Source organism: Nuphar pumila, chromosome 3, assembly GCF_984573655.1.
Source record: "Nuphar pumila chromosome 3, dmNupPumi1.hap1.1, whole genome shotgun sequence".
Lineage (NCBI taxonomy): Eukaryota > Viridiplantae > Streptophyta > Magnoliopsida > Nymphaeales > Nymphaeaceae > Nuphar > Nuphar pumila.
Genome location: NC_143251.1, coordinates 1,546,446 through 1,570,895, shown reverse-complemented (window position 1 = coordinate 1,570,895; position 24,450 = coordinate 1,546,446). Strand labels below are relative to the sequence as shown.

The window sequence follows — 24,450 nt, the reverse complement described above, 5'->3', positions numbered from 1 at the left end:
AAAAATGATAAAAACATTATTTTATCGGGTATGGTCAGGGTCTGGTTCATGTAGTTTTTATCGAGTTTGGGTATGGTTTTTCTTATAATAGACCTGATTAGGCCGATACCATACCCGAAAATCTGGTTTAAGTCTAGTTCCACCCGAGTCCGAACCAAACCCTACCAGTTGACACACCTACTCGGCCTGTGTCATTTTGACTTAGAGTCAGACTCAGCTGCACCACCAACATGCACTGGGTCAGGTCCCAGGCCGCAGCGTCGTTTAGGGATGGAACCCCATCCCGATACAGACGGACCGACTGGATAGAACCCAGAACCAGCCTACTAAGCCTCAAATTTGACGGACCATAGGCATATATGCTTTATGCTTGCTTGGAACGATGGGGGTCAAATCGGTCATGCTGCGGGCGTGTGAGTTATCTGAAACCGACATACGAGCGAGGCATGTCAGTGCGTCTGCATAAGCAGCAGCGAGTGGTCGAAGAGAACCCTTAACCCTAGGGGACGACCGACGCCAATCGTAGCCGGACACGATGTCACGAGATTACCACGTCGGTTAGTTCGCTTACCGCACCCAATCTCACCCATCCTGATCCATCCTCTCGTGTGTCTGCGCCCGTACTCTCGCTCGCTTGCTGGACGGCATCATGGGAGCAGGTTAGCGTTTGGTTTCCTCGGTGAATTGGGAAGAATTGTGACCGTACTTCCGTTTTGCTGCTGCATCTTTTTTTTTTCCCTTTGATTCGACAAAGTGTTTGATGTGAATTCGTATAGTTGTTTGATTTCCTGATCTTTCTCTGTTCCAATCGGATGAGATGGGATCTCGCTTTGGGTGATGTAGTGGAATTTGAGTGTTTTGAGTTGTCGAGTTCGTGTCAGTTGAGCGGTTTTCGGTAGGGAGGAAGCCCTGCAAGTGTATGAGGGAGTGGTGGGTCTTTCTGAATTGAGGAATTTGTTTTTTCGCAGATTGGAAGGAATTACGGAGATTCGTGGTAGTTTGGTAGGATGATTGATTGAGGACATGCTTGCCCCACGCTTCCCCTTCTTCATTTAAGCGTTAGATGCGTTTTATGTATTCAGTTTGCTTTGTTCTAGTTTTTAGTTTTGAAAATGTGGGGGTTTAGTCTCTGCTTGTGTTATTTATCTTCCTGAGTGTCTATGCTCTCTCGTGAAGTTTATCTTGAGTCTTTGGTTTCTTCTTGTAATCTTTCACTGATGGTGGTCAGAGGATAATCAGTGTTGCTTGGACATAGGGTCAGGTTGTGGTGAAACATGTAAGTGTTTGCTTGCTTATCCCATTGCTTTCATTGGTGCCATAGCTTTTACTGTATGAATTCGACGGACTTCAAAGTCTTGCAAACAAATTTTAAAGTGATTTGGTTGGAGGTGAAAAAAAGGATTGATTTTTGGACTATGAAAAAGGTCCTGGGGTTGCTGATTTCATGGGGTTCAAATGAAGCATTCAACATGAGGTCCAAGAAACTCATCTATGACAGGACAAGATGGATGCAGATTAGGCACGAGACTCAAGGCTGAAATCAAGTACATGACCTCAAAAAGGAATCAACATAAGTGTGGATGAAAGTTGAAAGCATGTTTGTGAAAGCCTTCACATCTACTACAAAAGTTCTATGAGTACGTCCTTAGGATGCAAGAAGGTGCACATGGTCTTAAACAGTTCATTGTTTTTAAAAGTACCTATTTATTGATGTCTCTTAAATATGATGAGGACAAAGATTCAGCCCCTTTAGTGGCCAGTTATCTATCCTATGATCATTTTATAATTACACTTTTGTAGAGCAAAGAATAAAGTTTGCCCCAACAACAGCCTACCGCGGGGCATTTTCTGGGAGTTGCTCGCTTCTTCATACACTTCCTGGCACATACATTAAGGGAGCCATTAAAAGGTGACTGGAACACCAGAAACAGGAACCACCCAAGCTAATGGTAAATGCAAGAACACTTTCCGGCCAAGTCCCATTGATAGATCATAATGATGTCGTGGAAATGCTGCACGGACTCATATATAAGAATGAAAACAAAATCATCTTGATAGTAGGATAGGTGGCCACCCTCCTGGAAAGAGCTATGTGCATAGACCAGGTGTAGCCTGATGCAAGCTACACATGCACTGTGCATGCTGCTCTTTGACACAATCACATGCATGCATAATTGTGCGTGTGTGTGTGCGTGGTTAATTACAAACATATATAACAATGTGTATGTGTGTGCATGAATGACGTTATTGATTTCCGTGGCCTTTCATTGATGTTAACAAAGTTCACATTTTTTGGCGCCTTACAGATTTAGAAGTACCATGGTAGTGCTATATACTAATTGCCACTACTAGGATATTTAAGTAATTTGTAAAGTGTTAAAGACACATTTGTTGGTTCTAAGTTGAGAATGTAACATATTCAGTGATGTGCTCTTTATAGATTTACAAAACACTTGACAACGCCAATTAATGTATGAAGCAACTATTGGTGTTTTCGTAATTGTTTGGGGCAACAAAGAAGTGGTAAACTTGTTAAATATCCATGAGTGGGCATGGAATTAGAAATATTCGTGCATTTACATTTGAGAATATATTTGGTACAGTCTATTGTAAATACAATCGACTTAGCAAAGTGGCTGAATCCCTTTTTTTGTTTTTTGTATTTTTCTCGCATCTAACACCATAGATGTGATCTATATGTTTCATTTAGTGGGAACCGGCTTTTGGATTGCCGGAATTCAACCTGTATACAGTTTTCTCTAGCAATAAAAAAATCAACAGCTATGAATGTATCGATTTTTTCCAACTCATAAAAACATGTTTTCTTTTTGTCTTGAAAACATGATCCAAGAGTTGATTCCTACTAAATTGAGCATGATGAACACATCTATGAAGTTAGATTGTGTCAAGACTCAAAACCATAGTCACAAATATCGGTATCGGCTATATCTTGGCAAGGCTATTTCTTGTGATATTATAGGTTGGTTCATAATCTCAAGAAAATGTTCTGGCTTAAAAAATAAAAAAATAAGTAAGAAAATATCATGTTTAGACAAAAAATACATAAAGAATAAAAGAAATAAATAAAAAATGTAAAAGAAAGAAGGAAAACATATTTAAAATGTAAAAAATAAATAAAAATAGTAAAACTAATTGATAATGTCATGAGAACTATGTCACAGGGATTCGGCTAGCAGGGTGCCGCACCCGCGTCGACGCGATGCTGGTGCGGCACCGGGTGCGGTCAACGCACCCAGGGTCATTTTGGTCCAATTTTTCAGACTTAAAAAAAAAATTTGCCAAGAATTTTTTTTTTGCCTTATATGTCACAGGGATTCTCCAACTAGGTGCCGCACCCGCACCCGATGCGGTCAACCTGACCTTGGGTGCAGTCAACACACCCAGGGTCATTTATGTCCAACTTTTGGACTATATATATATATATATATATTTGACGCACCCGGGTTTTTTGGAAGTGCCTCATCCCCGCACCCGCACCCGCACCCATGTGACATAGCATGAGAAAATCACGATATTCTCGTGATAATATCACATATTATCAAATTGATGATATTTTACCTATATTGTCATTTGCTGAATTTACAGCAATAATATCACAATATTTTGAAAATATCTCGACGATATCTATGACTGGTCAAAACAATTTGCATCATGAGATTCCAATTCCATTGTAGGCACAATCTATTATAGCAAATATACATCCTATACATTCATAGGAGAGAAAAAATTACAAAAAATTTGCTCTGGTTATCACTTATTTAATTATAACTGGTTAGCCACTTCTGTTTTTTGCTTCTAACACAAGGATGCATGTAGCCTATAATTGACTGATTGATGTGGTTTTAGTCAAGCAAAATGGCTAAAATGCCCTTTACATTTGCTTCACTAAGAAAGAACATAGGTTGGGTTACTTTATCAGGAAAAAAATACAAGGAATATAGTCATTTTTTTGAGGGAAGCAAAAAGTCAAACATATTTTTGAAAAAGTAATAAGGTGTGCTTAATTTAAATATGAAAAGTGAAAGTGAGTTTTTTGACCCATAAAAGAAACTATGTATTTTTAAAAATATCACTGTTTTTAAAGGTGCTTTAGTCATTTCAATTAGTTGGTATAATTAGTTTATATATATGTATATCTATATGAATATATTTGCTACAATCGTTTGTATAAGTGATCTAGTTAAGATCTGATGATGCAAGTTGTTTCAACTCAATCTGATGTCATAGATGTGTTCAGCATGCTTTGGTGGGAATCAACCATTGGGTCATGTTTTTTGATGAAAAAAAAGTTCTTTTGAGTCGGAAAAATTTGATTCATTTACTGCCATTGATTTTTCAATCTCTGAAAAACCTGCTTTGGTGTTGAGATCTAATGATCTGAATGTGGATCCCCACTAAATGGAGCATGTAGATCACATCCATGGGACCAGATTTACAAAAAAGCAAAAAAGGTATTGTATCCTATGTGTGTGTGTGTGGGTGTGTTGCATGTATTGGTTTATCACTCTAGTGTTGGTTTTATATTAAGGTTATCAGTGTGCAACTGATTAAAAAACCAAAACACCTTTAAAAGCAATGACATTTTTAAGAATACATGTCTGCTTTTTTGGACGCCGTACGAGTCTTTTGTTTTGAAGGAAGACAAAACATACTTTTCAAAAAGTGACAAGATGTACTTCAGTAATTTGAAATTGAAAAATGAAAACGACATTCTTTGCCCCAAAAGGTAACCCATGCTATTGCTTTTAAGAGTGTCTTTGTTATTTCAATCACTTGAACGCTGCTTAATATCAAAGGTTTAACTTTAGATAAGCTCTATATATGCATTACTGCTTATTTCCTGTTTATATGTTTCTTCTGTTCTCCCACTAATTGGTTATGTATTTCATACTTCAAAAGATGATGCCTGATGCTCATTAGAGGACTAGCCTATTCATAACCATGTGAACTGCAGAGTGGACTTAAATCAAGTTGGATTCTGTTGCGTATAACCTTTGATTAGAGTCATGGGGTCTGGGGAAGGGGGTACTCCTGGAAAACCTTCCAAACCATCTACTTCAACACAAGCGGTTAGTTATGCTTATTCACACCCATGTTCCTTATGCCTGTTCTTGGTATGTTGAATATGCCTTCTTGCAGGAAACTCCATCAACGCCTTCCTATCCTGATTGGGCTACACCAGTGCAGGTTTGTTACACGCCAACCTTTCTTGCAGGACTTAAATGGAACATTGTGTTGTGCTGAACCATTTATCAGCCTAATGAGGGTTCTAAAAGTTCAGAAAGTTTGCTCATGAATGTAGGCGTATTATGGTTCTGGAGCTACTCCCCCGGGTTATTTTCAATCACCAGTTCCATCTTCTCCGGTACCACACCCCTACTTGTGGGGAGGCCAGGTAATAGCCTTGCGTGAGAAATTTATACTAGGAATGCCATACTTTGATGCACATTTATTCTGCTGTTACACTCGGGATTTTGTTTGCTTTTCAGCACTTAATGCCACCTTATGGGACCCCACTTCCATATCCTGCACTCTACGCACATGGTGGAATTTATGCTCATCCAAGCATGACTCCGGTAATAATATTTTCTTTACTGTTTAAGGTTTGCATTTTCCTTTAATTTCATAACAACTATTTTGCTGAGATTGTTAAAGCATTCCAATTTTTTCAATGAGCAGCCCACAATTTTGTTCATGGCTCAATGCTCAACCACCTAAATATTCTTGCATGTCACCATTCAATTTGATGCTGATGTGTGGCTGTTTCATTCAAATCTCATTGTGATATGGTCTTGCTCATGCATGCAAGTACATGTTGAAACATGTTTACACCTACTTACTGGGACGATGTACCATAGTAAACATGCGTGTGCTGAGTCTGCAAGTTGCATCAGGTTAAATCTGTACATGTGTTATTATGATTCAACCAGTTGGGGCTTGGACCTATCAATTGATGTTGTGGCTATTATTCAATGTCATGGTGAAGACTTGTTAGACTTGATGGTGATGTGGCAGAGTTGTAGCCTTTCAAGTCTTCATTAACTGTTTTTACCCAAGAAACAGTTTTAGATTATCAAACTTATCTCAATTGACTGATTCTAAGCTGCCTTGCTGTTCTATTTGGATAAATTTAGCAACTCATATTGATTTGAACTTTGACTTCACTTGGGAAAGAGTCTTCCCAGAAGTGAAGCCCAATCTTGCTATGTAGTTTTAGAAGCCCTCCTTGCTGAATCTAAAGAAACTTGATTGAGCCAGTGTTGCTAGAACTTCTGTTTATGATTGCTGAAAATTGAGGTTTCCATGAGCATTTGAGAAAGTGCAATTCTTGTTCTTATTTTATGCTTAATGACTGCCAAATAAAGCCTTTAAAGTAACCATTATTTCCTCTCATCTTATGAGTTATTCAACAGAATCAAATCTATTCTTTTGATGCTAGGTTCCGGTGACATCTGCTACTGAAGCGGAAGGAAAAACCTCAGATGATAAGGCGCGGGGCTTGATGAAGAAGCCAAAGGGAAGCTCCGTAAATCTAGGTTTCACTAGTGGAAAATCTGGAGAGTGTGGAAAAACAGGATCTGGTTCGGCAAATGAGGATATCTCACACAGGTAGCTATTTAAAGAAAGCCAATAAATTTCCTGACTTTGGTAGTGGCTTTATGTAGGATTTTGGATAGGTTCTGCTTGATGCATTCACTTAATGCTTTTAAACAGTGGGGAGAGTGGAAGTGAAGATTCATCGGATGCCAGCGAGGATAATGAAAATCAACACGTATTTCTTTTACCTTATTTTTCATAGTTCTCCAAAATAATGATTTGCGAAACAATTTTTGCATTATGAAAAGTAGTTAACATGTTTTAGGTGCATACTGTTGGTATTAAATAAGTAATTATTCTCTTCAATAGATGACATGATTGATGCAATTATTTTCTCATTTCTTTTCAGTTTGTATTTAAATTTCCCTTTGATCATTTCTTCAACTTATTCAGGATATTTTTTCCATCAAATTGAAAGAAATTGTATCTTTAATACATTTTTTGGCATTTTACATTTTTTATTACTACTTACCTTATTTTAATCTGGCTCTTTTATTTGAGAGATTATATGAATTCTGATGTGTTCAGTCTTGCATTTAGGAGTTGCAGGACACAAGGAAACGGAGTTTCGATCAGATGCTAGCGGATGGTAAACTACTGCTGCGTCTTTCAAATAAATTGATGGCATATCTATATTTCAAATGCATAGATTCTATCCAGTTAGAGGATTTATTGATTTGATTATTACTTCAGGAGCAAATGCTCAGCTCAACAATGCTGCACAATACATGGGCCCGACTGGCGAATCGTATTTTAATGCTCAGGGGCAGGCTGCATTAATCCCTCCTGTGACTGTGCCTGGAAAGCCTGCTGGCCCAACAACCAATCTTAACATAGGGATGGATCTCTGGAATGCATCTCCCGCCGGAGCTGTAAATGTAAAGGCAAGATCTACTGCAGCAGGTGTTTCATCAGCGGCTGTGCCAACACCGATAATTGGTCGAGAAAGGGTTCCGTCTGACCTTTGGATTCAGGTATGTACCTTTGTCAAAAAATTTGTCACTTTCACTTGGCTTAGATTGTGATGCCCAATGTTCATTGAATTTCACAATGTGATTCTTTCTTTGTTAAATCATGAAATCAATAATAATTTGGTTTTGGAATGTCTGCTTGATCATCTAAATTTGCTAGCTGCTGATTCTTGAACATTAACAGGATGAGCGTGAACTGAAGAGACAAAGGAGAAAACAATCTAATCGTGAATCTGCTAGAAGATCAAGACTTCGTAAGCAAGTATGCTAATGATGCTAGATAGCTGAAGGTTTTTATATTTGTGTATATATGTGTTTCTTGTGTAATTTAAATTTGAACACATCTTTTGTTGTTTTATGTAGCATCTTTGGCAAAAGGCTTTCTCGTAAAATGTTCATAATGTTTTGCTAATGCCTTAAATGTCTATTGGTGACCCATACATTATTGTTCCATATGTGGTATTAAATAGAAGTCTAGATATTAAAAATGAAAAATCAATTTGCTCTCTCTCTCTCTCTCTCTCTTCCACACACGCACATGTATGTAAGTAGGTTGATTGTTTGTTAGTATTCACTAATTGAAAAATGTTAATAAATTTCAACAAATTTTCCCCTAAGTTTGGAAATAACATGCTTTTGTATTGCATTAATTTTCATTGGCTATGGGCATTTTAGAAAATCTATAAAATGTACAAAGTTATACCCCATATGTTTCAAATTACAACTGATAAATGTGGGTGCGTTTTCCATGAATACTCAATTGCCCTTGTTGGTGGCAATTAACATGTAAAGAACTACCAACTACCACAGAGTTTCAGAATTTGTTAGGTGCAAAATATTAACTTCCATATATATAAGCAACAATCTTTGTGCTACTATGGATAATGTCACACCGTCTAGTAGCCCCATTGATTTTCTAATATTTCACTTTTGTGGATATGAAAGTACATATATGGTCTCCATGGTCCTTCTTAGTTGATAAATCAAGGAATTTTTGTTGATTTTACATGTTTTTAAAAGGAATCTAAAAATTAGTGCCCCACAATCACCAAAGTTTCATATAAAAAATGAAGTTCCACATCAAACCAGTATTGCATTTATGAGTGGTTTAAGTTCTCAAAGGTTTTCCCACAAAATTTTGGCTTCACTGGATTGTTAGTTGTGGAGTTGGATATCTTCAAGTTTCTTTCTGCTATTTCAGATATTCTTTGGTCTTCTTTAAAGGGTAGTAGTGGATTCATAGCTCGCTGAATGTTTGTTAAAAAAAAAAAGCTTAGGGTGATGCAAATAAGGGATTAAAACTCGTAAATCTCTTGGAGTATGGTCTCATCCCATGAAAGGACTGGTGGAAAGTGGTATACAGTAGACCGAACGCTAGAGGTAATAAGGCCCATACATAAATATCATGGAGAAGGATGTAGTATCCTTCTTGATCAAGAGAACTGAAGGGTTGAAACATTAGAGAATTGGAAGTCATGAAGTTGCTGGGCCTTCTACCTCTACTCCCCATTCTATCATGCTGATCCTATTTATTAAATCATGGGATTTGATTCAAGCTATGTATTACATAAATAGTGTGAGGATCCTTGTTTTAAGATTATTTTTGTTCCAGTAGTCCACATTACATCTTGCAGTTGGATGCCCCTCTCCCTTTCAGGGGAAATGTGGTCTAGATATGTCAAATTTATCCTTGGATACTGATTCTTCATGTTCCCGGTGTTCCTGCTATTTGAGTGACATTTTACCCATCCTATTGCATTTTTCAGGATTTGAAGATGGAAAGACATTCGAGTATAGATATAAGCATACAGGCTTAATGTGTTTAATAAACGGCATGTAATGATTTCTTATGGCACCTATTTTGTTGTTGAATTTGAAATTAGGGACTTTTTTTTATTTAAGTTGCAAAATTTGTGTCATGACCTAGTAATTGGAAGAGTAATGCAGTCTTACATTGTGACACTTATCAAACAGCTGATCAATGTAAAATTTCATATCCTGTAAACTTGTCGGTGATGTTTTACTTATTTTGAGTTAGTCCATTGATTTATGGGGATTGAGTGTGTACAATTTTTCTTTTGTTTCATAAGATAGTTGAGAGTCTTGAGACTTGGTATAATGCTACCTTGAAGAATTTGAGAGTTGATAGTGGTTGAGAATATATTTTCCAATTTTAACATGAAATTGATCCTGACTTCATGTTCCTACACATCCCTACAAAATGGGTCGCTGAAAGGAAGAATATTATATCCTTTTGAAGTTGCAAGAGAATTCCTATTGAGAGAAATGATTCTAGAAGATGCTAGTGGTCACAATGTTCACTGCAGCCTATCTCATTAATAGGATGCCTTCAGATGTTCTTAGAGGGGAATCTCATTTGCAAATTCTAAGTTCTCAAGCAACCTTTTTTTCATGTTACTCCTTGAGTGTTTGGTTGCATGTACTTTGTCAATGATCATAAGGTTATTAGATACAAGTTGGATCCAAAAGCTATCAAATTTGTCTTTATGAGATATTCATTAATCTAGAGGAAGTACCCTATTATTTTTCTAATCAAAATGAGGGAGTGAAGAAGATTGACACATACTATTGCTATATTTCTGTGGTCTTTTTGGATCCTAGTCCTTTATGTAATAGTGAGACACCTAAGACGATGATGATGTGTGCTGGTGGAGGGAGGAAAGCCGTCATGTCTCACATTGGTCTTCTGGAATTAGTTCATCATGAAGCTTAAGTGTCAAATGATCAACCTAAACAAGGTAACTACATTTCTGATCTTGGTTTACCTCTTGCCATAAGGTAAAAGACTTTGTACTTCTCATCCTGTCATTTTTTTCCCCTAATAATCAATGTCAAAATTCAAGGCTTTTGTGGCGAACTGAGGCTTGATTCCAATTCCCAAGAATATAGTAGAGGCATTGCAAAGCCCTTAGTAGTAAGAGGCTATGGAGAATGATACGGCTTCTTTAAAGAAAAGTAGATCATGGGAGTTTACGTCTGTACCTTTCACAAGAAAGTGTTGGGTGCAAATTACACATTTAAGCTCAAGCCAAATGAATTAGTTATAAAAAGTATTAAGATTTTTTGTGAAACCATAAACTTAGACACATGCGATTGAGTATGAAGAACCGTTCTCAAGCGTTACACTACCTTTACAACACTTTTGTGGTAGATAAGCCAATTCTACATTATGTGAAAAACACGCTTCTTGATGGGGATCTTTAAGGAGAGGTTTACATGAAAGCATGAACCTACCTATTGGATTTGCTCAAGAAGATGGAAAAGGCGAAGTATGCTATTTAAAGAAAGCTGTATATGGGTTGAAGCAACCTCTGATGTCATGTTTCAAAAATTTTAGTACAATAGTGATACTATATAGGAGGTGCATTGATCATATACTATTTCTACTTTTCTTCCTAGAAAGTTAGAAACCATTCATGACCTGCTGAAACCATTCATGATAGCTTAAGAATCATTGGATTTGCTGGTTTTCATTTTTTAAGGAAATCTATGATCATTTTTAATGAAAGTTGTTTTTTGAACAGGCCGAGTGTGAAGAACTAGCAGCTAAGGTGGAGCTACTGAATACTGAGAATCAAAAACTCCAAGCTGAACTCCAGCATCTTTCTGACGAGTGTGAGAAGCTTACATCTGAAAATGCATCCATATTGGTGAGATATTCTGGTTCCTTGTTTTTCCTTTTGAATGGTTTAATTTCACTTTGTAGACACCCTTGTACTTTCTATGTATGCATGTTTCAGGTAAAAATTTAACCTGATGAGCTTAGTTACGGTTTACAGTGGACTCATGTGATTGTGTTAGTTGTTCAGGTCATTAGGGGCATTGTGAATCTGTGACTTGGATGACCTGTTACAGACAGTAGTATGAAACATACATCTTTGAGATGACTACAAAATGTACTTAGGTGATAGTTGTGGCCATAAGAGGTTGAAAAATTTCCGTGCAACAATATTTATTTAAACCCCCTCAAGTTTTCATGCTATTTATCCAGACTCCAGACTTGATGCAATGTATGTGTGTGTGTGCTCATGCTACATGCCTTTGGTGGAACGTTATCCTATCATTGACAATAAGATTGGAGGGGTTTTATGGTAATCTTGGTAATTTGAAATGCTTGTAGCAAACCGTCCTTACTGTCTGCTTTCTCTAACAGGAACAACTGTCGCGGTATTATGGACCTGAAGCATTATCCATGTTGGACCAAGAAGGTGCAGACTCCATGGCCTTTCCTGCGGTTAGCAGTGAAGACAATGGGCACTCACGTGACTTGTCTAGGGGAAGCAGTTTGATTTCTGGTCCCAAGAATAGCAAATTCTTTAACACCAACGGGAAGCTTGAGTCCAGAAAAAATTAAAGGTCAGCTGCCCACAATCAAATTGTGGTGATCCTGTGTAACACTATCGATAGGCTTTGTAAATTGTGTAGAATTCGAGTCTCTCTAAATTGATGTGTTTAATTATGGCGGTGTAAGGAAGTGAGAATCATCATTGAAATGAATTGGCTGGTGAAGTAGGAGAGTTTTGACTGGAGATCATGTCTCTTCATGCATAAACTGGAGCTTTCGATGCCTGCTTAAAAAAAGAAAGTACTGCAGGAACATGGCAGCTCTTTATGTGAGATGATGTGTTGCTGCCAGCTGAGTCATGGATTCCACAAGTATCTGAAAATAGGCCCAGATGCTTATGAAGTCCCTCCACTACCAGACAGTGGTAACTCACAAGCATCCCTACCATTGGTGATGTCTCTCTTAAATTGCATCAGGCTGTCGGACTCCATGAATGATGGCACTGTGAAATTATCTTAATTAGAGTTGAATCCTTTACTCACAGCACATACTCGTATTGCAAAGTACTCTCTCTGGTGGGCATACGCATTTGGTGAATGGTTAAGATATTGGTGCTTTCTGTGTCCACCAGATGGAAGGAATGGTGGCAATTTTTAGGGATCTGAAACTGCGCCAAGAAGGAAACTTGGCGCATGCTTATCTATCAAAGCGATTCTTTAAAAATTTATCTTATAATGTCTCTTAAAAACCTGTTAAGCTTAAAAATGCAAACCACTTCTTAGCCAGCAGTAAATTATGATTATTTTGTCTAAAAGATAACCTGAGTGTGTGTGTATGTGCATGAGTTTTATTAAGGAACTGAAATTTACTGTCATTGGCGAGTATTTAGGAGGTTTATTAGGATAAAAAAAAATTTCTTATATGATTTCTTAGTTTGGATTGATCAAAAAATGTGATTTTAGGATAGAGGTAGACAACCTCAACTAATATGATCAACGGCACATATAAGGAGAATGAGATCGATTAGGCTACATGTTCAAGGGTGGTAACGACCAAATTTAACAGCCGTGTATGTCAGGTACAAAAACCACGGTTTTAATGTTAAAGTTATCCAATCCTGATCTAACTGAACTGACATTAAACAACCACAACAGACCGTATGAAGCAGTTTTGCAGGGAGAAACGAATGACATTTGCAGTAACATGGAAAATGATGAAAATTTAGCACTCAATTGGGGGAAAAAAATGCAACTATGACATTTAGCGATTGAAGGACGCCAAAGTATACATTTCACGGAACCATGAAGTCCATGCGGTGAGCCAAGGGCTCCTATCAAGCAAAGCAAGCACACGGTCACAATGCCATGCAGCGTGAAGGTTTCACCTCAGAACCATCAGGAAAGCTCTTTAGTGCATCTTCATTCCCGTCCACAATTCTCCACAACTGCATTCATCCTAGAAAGCTTATCAGGATGACAGTTGATGTGAACAATCACAGCCTTAAACTTGCCAACTTGGGGTCCTTTCTGACGCTCTTGAATAAAACTTTACTATTCATGAATTGATAGAAATCCATGGTTCTCGTTGATGCATGAAGCCCCTCGTATCCAGGGTGCGAAGGAAAGAAGAGCTCCTCGTTAAAGACCGCTTGATCCCACAAATTAGGATTACTCGCGAGCCTCTACTTAACACGAACCAAAAGCTCAATGGAAGAGATTGTCGGTCTGATATAAAAGAAACCAGAGTTGTAAACCCATATGCGCATTGTGTGAGCATAGCGAGCAGAGCCGTACCTGTGTTTTATGGGGCCTGAGGCGGAGGGAAAAAATGGGCCCCCTATTAATAGTAGGAGTTGTGTGGGGGGGGGGGGGGCAGCCCCTCCGATTTTTTTTTAAAGAATCAAAATAACAATAAAATTTGCATTCACATTAAATAAATATAATATTCCAAATATTTATATTATATTAAATAAAAATATATAAAATATTTATATAAAATACCTAAACAATACTCATTGGCCTTAAAAATAGGCCCCTAAATTTTTTTTGGGCCCTGAGGCCCAAGCCTCATTGGCCTCTTTACAGGTCCGGCTCTGATAGCGAGCCCACTCCGCTGCATGCTCATCGAAGACGTCACTATACCCATAGGCCGTGAAGTTGTTGTGACCATCGGTCATGAACTCGACATCACAATCTTTGTACAGATGATCAAAGGGGTTCTGCAAGTAGACGACGTCGACATCGGAAAGAAAAACACTGTAACCGATCTGCAAGAATTCCCTCAGAATCCGGAATTTCAAGCCTGAAATAGCATGATTGTAGCCGTTGTTCGCAATGGAATCCACACCTTCGTCTGGGTTCCTCCTATAAACTGGAACATCCTGACTCTTGCAGAAGCCCTCTGTATCATCATCCAATGCTACAACCAGATAATTGGGTATACCCACATGCTTGATGCTCATGAACCAGACATCCAGCATGTCCTTGACATTGATATTGGCACCGACGACTATGAGCTCTTTGTTAACAACCACTTTCTCAAGTATGTTCTGCAACCTCGGATTGATGGTCGAATCAAGAATCACAGTTGGATTGGCTCTTTCACTCTTGACGGTTCCCAAGGCCCCGACTTTGTGCTGCAGCCCCAATTCAAGAAATCTTCTCTTCGCATGGTCCTGTAGAGTAATAAAGATAAAAAAAATATTCGCGCGGAAGCAATATAGGATCTAATAAAGGCACAATCAAATTACAACACAAGAGTTTACGTGGTTCGGTCAACACGACCTACATCCATGAGGTATAGAGAGAATAATCCACTATAATAAGAGTAGAGAGTAAAATGTAGAGAGTACAACGTCTAATAGTTTGCCCAAAGATACAGAGAATAACAACAAAGAAATCACAGGAAGAGAGGGATACAAGATTATCTCTCGGGTGTACAACCCGAGTCAAAACCCACACCACAACCAACACCTCTCTCTGAGGATCAATGCGTGGTGACACACCTTCTTTCTTCATCTTCTTCTCTTTACTCTCTCTCTCTTACTTCTTTTCTCTATTCATATTACTACTTTGCTCACAACACTATGCTCTCATACTTATAGATGTCATAGAGCCTTTTAGATGTGAACCTTCTAGATGTGAGCCTTTTAAACTCATTCAAGAAACTGAAGGGGTTTTGGCCCTTCAACTTCTCCTGCATTAATGAGAAGCAGTGGGTGGATATTCCACTTTCTCATATCATTAATGAGGGATAGGGCTGGACCCAACAATCTCCCCCTCCAGCCCAAGGGGTACTCCAATACATCTAATCAACTGGAGTCCATGTCGACCAGTTGTCGACATGTATTTTATTTCTCCATCGATAAGCCCTTTGTTAGCATATCTGCACCATTATCATTTATGGAGATCTTTGCAAGATGAAGCAAATTTTTCTCAAACACATCTCGGATCCAATGGTACCTGATATCTATATGCTTTGACTTTGAGTGAAAACTCGAATTCTTGACAAAATGAATAGCACTCTGACTGTCGCAGTACACCAAGTACTTGTCTTGTCCTAAACCCAACTCATTCAAGAATCTTTTCATCCACAACATCTCTTTGCAAACTTCTGTTAGAGCAATGTACTCTGTCTCAGTAGTAGACAAAGCAATACACCTTTGCAATTTTGACTGCCATGATACAACTCCTCCTGCAAAAGTGAGTACAAAACCCAATGTAGACTTTCTCGTATCAATATCTCTAGCCATATCTGCATTTGTATAACATTTCAATACAAGTGGTCCACTCCCTCTAAGATATCTAAAGATCCACTTTACTGCTGCCCAATGCTCTTTTCCTTAATTTGCAAGAAATCTGCTAGCAACACCTACTGCATATGCAATGTCTGGTTTCGTACATACCATTGTGTACATCAAACTTCTGACTGCTGAAGCATAAGAAACTTTCTTCATTTTCTCATTCTCCTTATAACTTGATGGACTCTGCTCTAAGTTCAGTTTAAAGTGACCTGCAAAAGGAGAACCAACTGACTTTGCATTGTTTATACTGAACATGTCCAACACCTTCTCGATGTACTTCTCCTGTGATAACCATATCTTCTTGGTTTTTCTATCATGAAAGATCTGCATGCCCAATATTTCCTTTGTTGGCCCCATGTCCTTCATTGCAAAGGTCTTACTCAGTTCCTTTTTGAGCCTTTGACTTTGAAGCCTTTTGTTTGCTTCATGTATATCTTCTCCTCCAAATCACCATGAAGAAAAGCAGTCTTCACATTGTGATCATCGCAAAATTTTTCCTCTCGTAATATTCTCTCTCTTCCTTTCCATCCTCTTATTTTCTTCCTTTTTGAAGGGAGAAAGATAAAAGATAGAAAGAAAGAGAGAAGAAAAAAAAAAGAATAGAAGAGAAGAGAAATTCTTTTGCGGGTCTCACTTGACCTTAATTTTGAAAATATTTAAAATAACTCGCCTCCGTTTTTGAAATATTTGCGGAAAAACTGGGAGACGGGATCCGCTCGTCGGTACGAGGTTCGACCGTTCCTGGCGCCTTTACCAGGGGTAATCGAACCAAGGGTCGAATTAATGCCTTTTGCTTTTGCTAAGAAATTATCTAAGTATTTATCCTAGGTCTAGATGCACAATGAATCATGCTTGTGCAAATGCAAAGATGTATGCTCTTTTTGAAAAATGTTTTGAAGAATTTCCAAGTGAATCTGATAAAGTGAGGAAATGATTAAATTAGAACTTAAGATTAAAGTCCTAAGTTTTTAGAATAATTAAGAGCTTGGGAATATGAATCTGGATTTGGAAAATGATCTTGAAACTTTTGAGATAAAAGGAATTTTTAAAGTCATAAATGGACTTTGAATCAGAATAGAAATGAAAAATGGAATTGAATCAGGAGAGAAGGTGGAATTGGGAAATCTGAATAAAATTGAGAACTGGAATTGATTTAAAAGTTGGCATTTCAAGATGAAATCCGAATCCAAGATCGGGAATATGAATAGAGTTCAAAATTGAATTTTGAATTTAGGATTCGAAATGGGAATTTGATTTGAAATCTGGAAATGGAATTGGTTGGAATCAAGATGGAATTTGGATTTGGAATTTCGAATGGAATTGGATTCAAGGTTTGGAATCCAAAATGGTATTTGGATCTGAAGATCCAAGATAGAGTTGGATTCTGGATCCTCAAATGGAGTTGGATCTGAAGTCTGAGATCCAAAGTAGGATTGGATTCTGGATCCTAAGAATTTGAATTTGGATCGGAAATCTGAGATCCAAAGTAGAGTGAGGATCTGGATCCTAAATGGATTTTAGATCTGTAATTTGGAGATCCAAAATGGAATGAGGATCTGGATTCTAAATGGAATTTGGATCTGTAATTGGAGATCCAAAGTGTAATGGAGTTTTATACTTGGAAATCTGGATCCAAGTTGAGATTAGGATTGGATTTTGGATTTGGGTTTTGAGAAGTCCAAATAAGACTTTTGAATTATGGATCTGGGTTTTGAACAACCCAGATTAAATTTAAAATCAATCTCAAACTGTGGTTTTTGAATAGATAGGAAGATGAACTTGATTTTGAGACTGAATCAAGAATTTCAAAGTTGTAAATGGAACTTTGAAATTGAATTTTTGAATTGAATTTAATTTTTTGAGTTTCAAAATTGATTTGAGAATTTGAACTATAAATGAATTTCAAAGTCAAATTCGGATTTTGAATTTGGGGTTTTGAATCTGAAATGAATCAAGAATATAAAGATTGAATTTTGAAATTTCAAAGTCAAATCGGACTTTGAACTTGGAATTCAAATCTTTGAAATAAGATAGAAGGATGGATTAAATTATAGACTGGAGAAAGATATTTGAGATCACTTGGGTTTTTGAAAAAGAACTTTGAAAAATGTGATGCAATTCTATCCTAAGTGATGAAATGAATTTGAATAAGTTTGAAATTGGATTTTGAAAAGCTATTTCATTCTTTAAGTGAATTAAAAATGAGGTTGGAGATATAATATATCCCTGACTATGGTCATTGGATATATTATATAATAACCACATTTAAATTCAAGTGAAGAATGCAATACATTTTGGTGCTTTTATAGAATTTAAAATGAGATTAACCCTCAATATACCCTGACTATGGCCATTGGTATATATTTTAAGTTAATCCTAAGTTAAATTCTAATAAAAGAAATAAAATATTTAAGGAAATATGATGAATTTTGAAAGTGGATCCAATGTGGATCCAGTGTTATTTTGTAAAAGATAAAAATGCTAAGTTTTGTCCACACCCTGACTATGGCCATTGATGTGGATCATCAACTTAGTATCAAATACCTCTTACGAAATGGTGCACGTGTCATTCGTGTAGCCATTTGTGAGAATTTGAGAAAGAAAAGGTAAAAGCATGAAAACAAGCAATTCATGGTATTTACAATGCTCATACATTCTATCTAACACAGGAAATGTAAGATATAACTTATTATATCATTGGAATAATAATAATAAAATCTTAATCTAAGAGAGTAACCAACATCTTCCAGAGATTACTGCAAAACAGAGTCAGTATATAATAAGTTTGCAAAATATGAAACAAAATCTGGATGTCATGTTTACATTGAATAGAAAAATGCATACCTGAAGTCATGTATATCTATAGGAATGTATTTACCTAGCTGGAATGAGGGTGATATAGAAACTCACGAGGTGTTTAAAACTCAACGATCTCCCGATTGAATATAACTTAACTTTATATCATGTCAAATCAACACAGAGGAAAATCAATTGACGTTAAAGAAATGAAAAGAAATATGAGAAAACATTAAAATGTATATGTAATATATGAAGGATGCTAGAATGACATAGCAATAAAGACATATTGATGCAAATGTGCACTAAGTAAAATTCAGAATGCAGAGTATGCAGGAAAAATGGAATTAGTATCACCTATTACAGAAATTGATGCAAAAGAACATGAGATGCAAATGCAAAATATAAATCTGATGAAAGTGATGTTGTAAATGAATAGATAGAATGAGAGGGTAACGAAACGTAGTGAATCAATGAATACAATTAAATGTACCTGGGCGATGAAAACTATAATGCTTGATTTATATGAAACAAAGGATCTGAGGTGCTAATAAAACAGACTTCAATGCCCGAGGAGTGAATGCGCAAATGAGGCTCAACAGGGTAAACAACAACAACAATGTGATGTATGAATGCGCGCATGTGGGATTGCCAAGTGATGTTAGAAGGCAAATCTGGGCAACCCTGTCACCCAGACCAAACATCATGACTCCCATCACTATTGTCAGTTAACTTCATCCCATCTGATTCTTGAATTTCAAACAACCCAGGAACTGGCATACAAGATATTATGAATGAAATTATCGACTGATCTCATAAAATATTTAAACCCGACCCTACAATAAGATTAGTGTCCATGATGATCATTTGGCAAGTCTTTACAATAAATGGAATGTGGTTTTCACAGCAGTTCATAATAGATGCTGATAGCAAGAAATAAGAACTCATAGCAAAATGAGAGAGCTTATATTAGAACCGATGCCAATACAGATCCTTCAAACTTTAATATCACACACTGATTATTATTTCAATTTCAGGTATGGGATTCAAGATTCTAAGCAACAAATTCATCTCTGCTACCTGGATGTACAATGAGTCAATTTCTTGTTTGGTACATGCCGATTTCAACCTGTTGAGATATGATTTTAAGAGGGAATATAAATCAGCACAGAGCTCACCTTTATAGAGAGTCCTGGTCACACATTGGGTGGTATTCCAACTCTGATATGGATTTAAAGGTAATGACATTGGATCCAACCTCTATCATGGAAATTTCAGAAATCTTTTTACCATCTAATGCCTTATCGAGAAAAATCAGTAAGAGCTTTAACTAATGCAGATTCTTCTTCTTTTGAGAGCAAAACATCGGACAAAGAGGGCAGAAGTGAAGTAATTTATATGAATGTGCTGAACACAAATGTAAAGGCAATGGTGTTGAGATGAAGTAGTGCATGACGAGGAGAATGAGGTGCAGATGTGTGTGTATGGATGTCGTGAGATAAGGCATATATGCTACATTGCAAGGATCTATGAATGCAAAAAAAATGAAACCCACACATACCTGTATTTTAAGATGCATAGATGGGATGCCACAAGATATTAGAGACTACGCCATGAAAGAGAGATTACTGAGATGATGAGCATTACTGTGCAGTGGATTTCTCAGTCACCTGACAGGACGATTCCACCAGCCATGAAGCTAAGACCGAGCACAATGTGGCTCTCGGCCAACCAAATTCCAGTCAATTTGGGGTTCTGTTATGCACAGATTATGATCTGGGTTGGAGCCAAATTCCTCAACACAGAAACCAGGGGTTTGAGGATTGATTACATCTCAGCCTTGAAAAGCTTACTGATTTCGATCTAGCAGATCCCCGAATTTTACAGTAAATCAGGAATCTGATTGTGAGGCATCTCACATATTGCAGCAGGTCTAAACATCTCCTTGTAATTTTCGCAGGGGATTTGCAAGCGATAGCGATTGCACTGGAATTCTTTATTCTAACACCTCCTGGACAGTCTGGTCCTTGATGGACTTATGAGAATCTTCGGCAGGAGAAACATGATCGCCCTTGGGATCATCAGAACTTTTACATAACTTGATTATTTCTGCACAGAAGTTGCAATCATCAAAGAAGACAAAATGAAAGCCAATGGGTATGTAAGTTGAATCCATGTCACAAAGGCATATATCACCCTCATTTATGAACGATGCTTTAACACCCAATGCAGGAAATTTTCCAATCAACTTGGAGAAGACACTCATTCCACAACAAGGAGCATTCAGCAAGACCTTATAAGCATACATCACGATCACAACATTGTCAACAACAAGTTGTATTGCTGCCTCCTTCAGGACTACCAAGTAACCTTGATTTACAGAGTTTCTGACTAGACCAAGAGCCCGAACACCTATTGCTTTAGAACCAAAAGCCTCAGGACGCAGCTTTACAATAAAGAAAACGAGACTTCATACTGCTAGCGAGGGGTAGGTATTCACGATAAGTGAATGAGAAACTCACAGATTGGCAGTGAACAGATGAACCAAATTTCAGACATCAGACCCAAGATTTACATAGTGAATCCATTAATCGATTAACTTCAAATATTATGGCTAAGCCTCAAAATGATCAACAAATCGAGATCTAACATTAGTCCTTCGTAGGGAATCTACTTATCAAAACCCTCCCAGCAACAGGGGTTTACAGACCCTACTCTGGGACGATCCATCAGCTGATAATCACCAAAGCAAGGGTAGATTGCGCTTGATCTGGGTGGGCTGATGATAAAATAGCATAGACATTATCTACAGAATGCAATAGATCACTAACGTAAAGCTGGAAATCAGAACCGATGAACAATAAAAATGGGAATTCGAAATCGGAGAAGGCAACCCAAACAACATTGATCATCAAAATATAACCAAAAATCGAACATAACATAGAGATTTAAAAAAAAAAAAAAACTGTCAGAATCGGAGATTCCCCTTTGCTGTAGCAACTGGTGGGCCGATGCTGCTATACGCAGATCGACCCTACCATCTTATGCCTTGTAAATAAAAAAAATGAGGAAAACACTTGTAAAGAAAGGAATATTTCAAGAAGAAAGAAGAAAAGGAGAGGAAGAAAGACTTATCTCGGTTGTAAAGACCCTCAATCACAAGCGGTGTATGTCCTTCTCTATGGCGTGTGCTTCTGCTGGGATTCTGAAGGTTGTCGGCAAACTTTGGCTTCAGCTCTGCAGTTTGCTCATGTAGAGGCTGGAGGAAAGGAAGGCTTTCCCATCGATCAGAAGGAAAACTAAGGAAAATGGGATGCTGCTCGAGGTGAAGTAGATGAGGTGAATAGCGGACCCATGAAGGAGAGGAAATGTGGAGGGGTAGAAGACGACCATGCATGAAGAAGGGTGCGGGGGTGAGAAGCGGTGAAGGGATGGAGCTTCCTGCGGGCTCCTTTTAAAGAGAAAAGAAAGGGAAGGTTCGGGAAGGGTAGGTAGTTGAGAATGAAGGGTGATGAAGAGGGGGGTCTGGGCGATCGACCATGGAGGAGAGAGAAAGAGAAGGGCGATGAAGAGGGCTTTTAGGGTTTCGGTGGAGAGAGAGGGGAGATACCCCAGTGAGGGAGGCGGCTCTCTTTCCCCTTTTCTTATTCACGAAGGGTTTTCAAAAACCCTAAAAGAGCATTTCGCATAAGACCCCCTCTAATTTTTGAGTTTTTACAAAAAGAGGCTCTCAGGGTTTTTTAGCAAAAATTTGACTTTTAAAGTTTAAACTAATTCATTTTTTTCTCAAAATTTTTTCTATTTTTTTTGGTTTTTGGTGTTATCTTTCTATTTTTTTGTATTTTTAGAATAAAATCCTAAAGTTTTACGAGAAACCAAAGATTAAACTAATTTTTTTGTGTTTTTGCAAAAAAAAATATTTACAAAAGAGAAATTTTCTGAGAATTAAAAACTATTTTGAGAAAATTTCTTCAGAAAATGGGTTTTGATCCGAATTTTGAGGAAATATGGATTTAAAGTGCTGGATTCGGATCCGGAGTTGATTTTGAATGAATTTTTAATTCAGAGAATCTGAAGAAATGACTTGATTTTCTCAGAAAATGAGGTTAGGGGCAAAAATGGTCATTTTTTTAAAACTTTGAAAAATTTGGGGTGTTCACACACATCTAGCTGCTCAATCTCCAAGTCCAGGCTAACAACAATACCTAGAGCAACATGAATAGAAGACATTTTAACAACAGTTGAGAAAATCTCTTCAAAGTCAATACCTTGCTTTTGACTAAAGCCTTTCACAACCAATATGACTTTGTACTTTGATTGAGAACTTTGTTCTTGAGTCTTCAACCTAAAAACCCACTTGTTCTTCAAGGCCTTTCTGCCTTCAGGTGGTTCCACCAAGTCATAAGTGTGGTTCTTCTGCAATGCATACATCTCAGCGTGCATAGCTATTAGCCACTGCTCTTTCTGCTCACACTCTTGTGCTTACTGGTAACTCTCTCGTTCACCTGCATCAGTAAACATTACATACTCATGTGGAGAATACCTTCTAGAAGATCTTTTCAACTAGGGTTCTGGAGAAGGTTGCTCTCCAACTTCTTCCTGCTCAATATGGCCTGCAGGTAAATCAACATCAGTCTCTGCATCATCTTCCTGCACTGCTCTTCCTTCAACTTGTGCCACTGAAGGAGTAATTGGATCTAGGTGGATAGATCCACCTGCAGAAGTCTGAATTGACACCTCTTTCTTGATATCTTCAAGTGTCTGGTCTTCAAAGAATATCACGTCTTTGGATCTGAATATCTTCTGCTTCTCTGGATCCCATAGCCTGTAGCCAAATTCAGCATTACCATATCCCAAAAAAATGCATTGCCTCAGCTTATCATCAAGCTTGGACCTCTCCTCTTGGGGATATATGCAAATGCCCTGCATCCAAATACTCTCAGGTGCTTGTAGAACACATCCTTTCCTAACCACACCCTATCTGCAATATCATTTGCTAAGGCATGAGCAAGACACAAGTTGATCACATCAATTATTGTCCTTAAAGCCTCACCCCAAAATTTCTTTGGCAGCTTGGACTGTGCAGACATACACCTAATTCTCTCTGCAATTGTATTGTTCATCCTTTCTGCAACTACATTGTGTTGTGGGGTACCTAGAACTGTCCACTCATGACGAATTCCATGAATTTTACAATATTCATGGAATGGACCTGTGTACTCGCCACCATTATCTGACCTTATGCATTTCAGTTGTTTTTCTGTTTTCCTCTCAACCATAGCATGAAATTGCTTAAATACATCAAGAACCTGATCCTTGGTTTTAGTAGTTTACGTATAGTCTTCTTCTCATCATGTGCAATGTCTCTATCTCTTAGGCTTTCTATGAAGTTCATGTAACAAGCTTTAAGGCACCAGGTGTAAAACACCCATCAGACTCTACTTACTCAAACCAAATAAGCCACAGATATCGACTAGACAAGAAGATGATCTCTTTCGTTATCCTTTTCATCAAGAGACTTCAAACACTTCAACTTGTGTCTGAGCTCCACTACTGGGAATCGCGAAGACATCAACAACTAAATGTAGCTCTTTTCTTTTAAGCTCATCTTTCTAAACATCTTTCAATTGCTTAGTTCTTTCACAACACATACTGTGCATACTTATACTAAAGTGATTCAAAACTTTCTAACATTCAAATACTATCTTTTCTTTGGATTGTTTCATAAATAACTACTCTTTTTGGATCAGATCAGAAAAAAAATTTACATGGGGCTTAAAAAAAATTCTAATTTGTTAGATTATGCAAAAAACAATCATATATGCTACAAACTTGTTCTTAAAGACCTAATTTTATGAGTTTTTTTTTAGCTACCTGACATAAAAAAAAAATAGTGTGCATCTAAACCACCCCCCATGCTTGAATGACACTGTCCCTAGTGGCATACAAAATATGTA

General features: G+C 37.6%; 1 protein-coding gene and 1 pseudogene across 7 annotated transcripts; one reads left to right on the top strand and one right to left on the bottom strand.

Annotated features, from left to right (window-relative positions):
• Positions 1–374: 374 nt before the first annotated feature.
• On the top strand, positions 375–12,137 carry LOC149841592 (G-box-binding factor 1-like). 7 transcript variants are annotated; one of them, XM_089998568.1, is made up of 13 exons: positions 421–659; positions 969–1,002; positions 4,976–5,090; positions 5,161–5,208; positions 5,324–5,416; positions 5,511–5,597; positions 6,461–6,630; positions 6,736–6,793; positions 7,159–7,207; positions 7,312–7,592; positions 7,774–7,851; positions 11,135–11,260; positions 11,764–12,137. In XM_089998568.1, exons 3-13 carry the CDS (start codon positions 5,028–5,030, stop codon positions 11,962–11,964), a joined length of 1,254 nt encoding a protein of 417 aa, XP_089854694.1. In that variant the 5' UTR covers positions 421–659; positions 969–1,002; positions 4,976–5,027; the 3' UTR covers positions 11,965–12,137. The 7 variants fall into 7 exon arrangements, with proteins under 7 accessions (XP_089854699.1, XP_089854697.1, XP_089854696.1 ...); XM_089998573.1 differs by lacking the exon at positions 969–1,002 and having other exon boundaries at positions 375–659; positions 4,921–5,090; positions 7,168–7,207; XM_089998571.1 differs by lacking the exon at positions 969–1,002 and having other exon boundaries at positions 384–659; positions 7,168–7,207.
• A 1,112-nt stretch (positions 12,138–13,249) lies between these two features.
• On the bottom strand, positions 13,250–22,924 carry LOC149841591 (arabinosyltransferase RRA2-like; annotated as a pseudogene).
• Positions 22,925–24,450: the final 1,526 nt, after the last annotated feature.

What these genes read in the sequence shown, in the direction of transcription:
- LOC149841592 (XM_089998566.1), top strand. Translation starts at nt 5,028, where the DNA reads ATGGGGTCTGGGGAAGGGGGTACTCCTGGAAAACCTTCCAAACCATCT. An exon ending in CTCATCCAAGCATGACTCCG is followed by an intron (nt 5,598 to 6,460) that starts GTAATAATATTT and finishes TTTTGATGCTAG; the next exon opens with GTTCCGGTGACATCTGCTAC. An exon ending in AATGAGGATATCTCACACAG is followed by an intron (nt 6,631 to 6,735) that starts GTAGCTATTTAA and finishes GCTTTTAAACAG; the next exon opens with TGGGGAGAGTGGAAGTGAAG.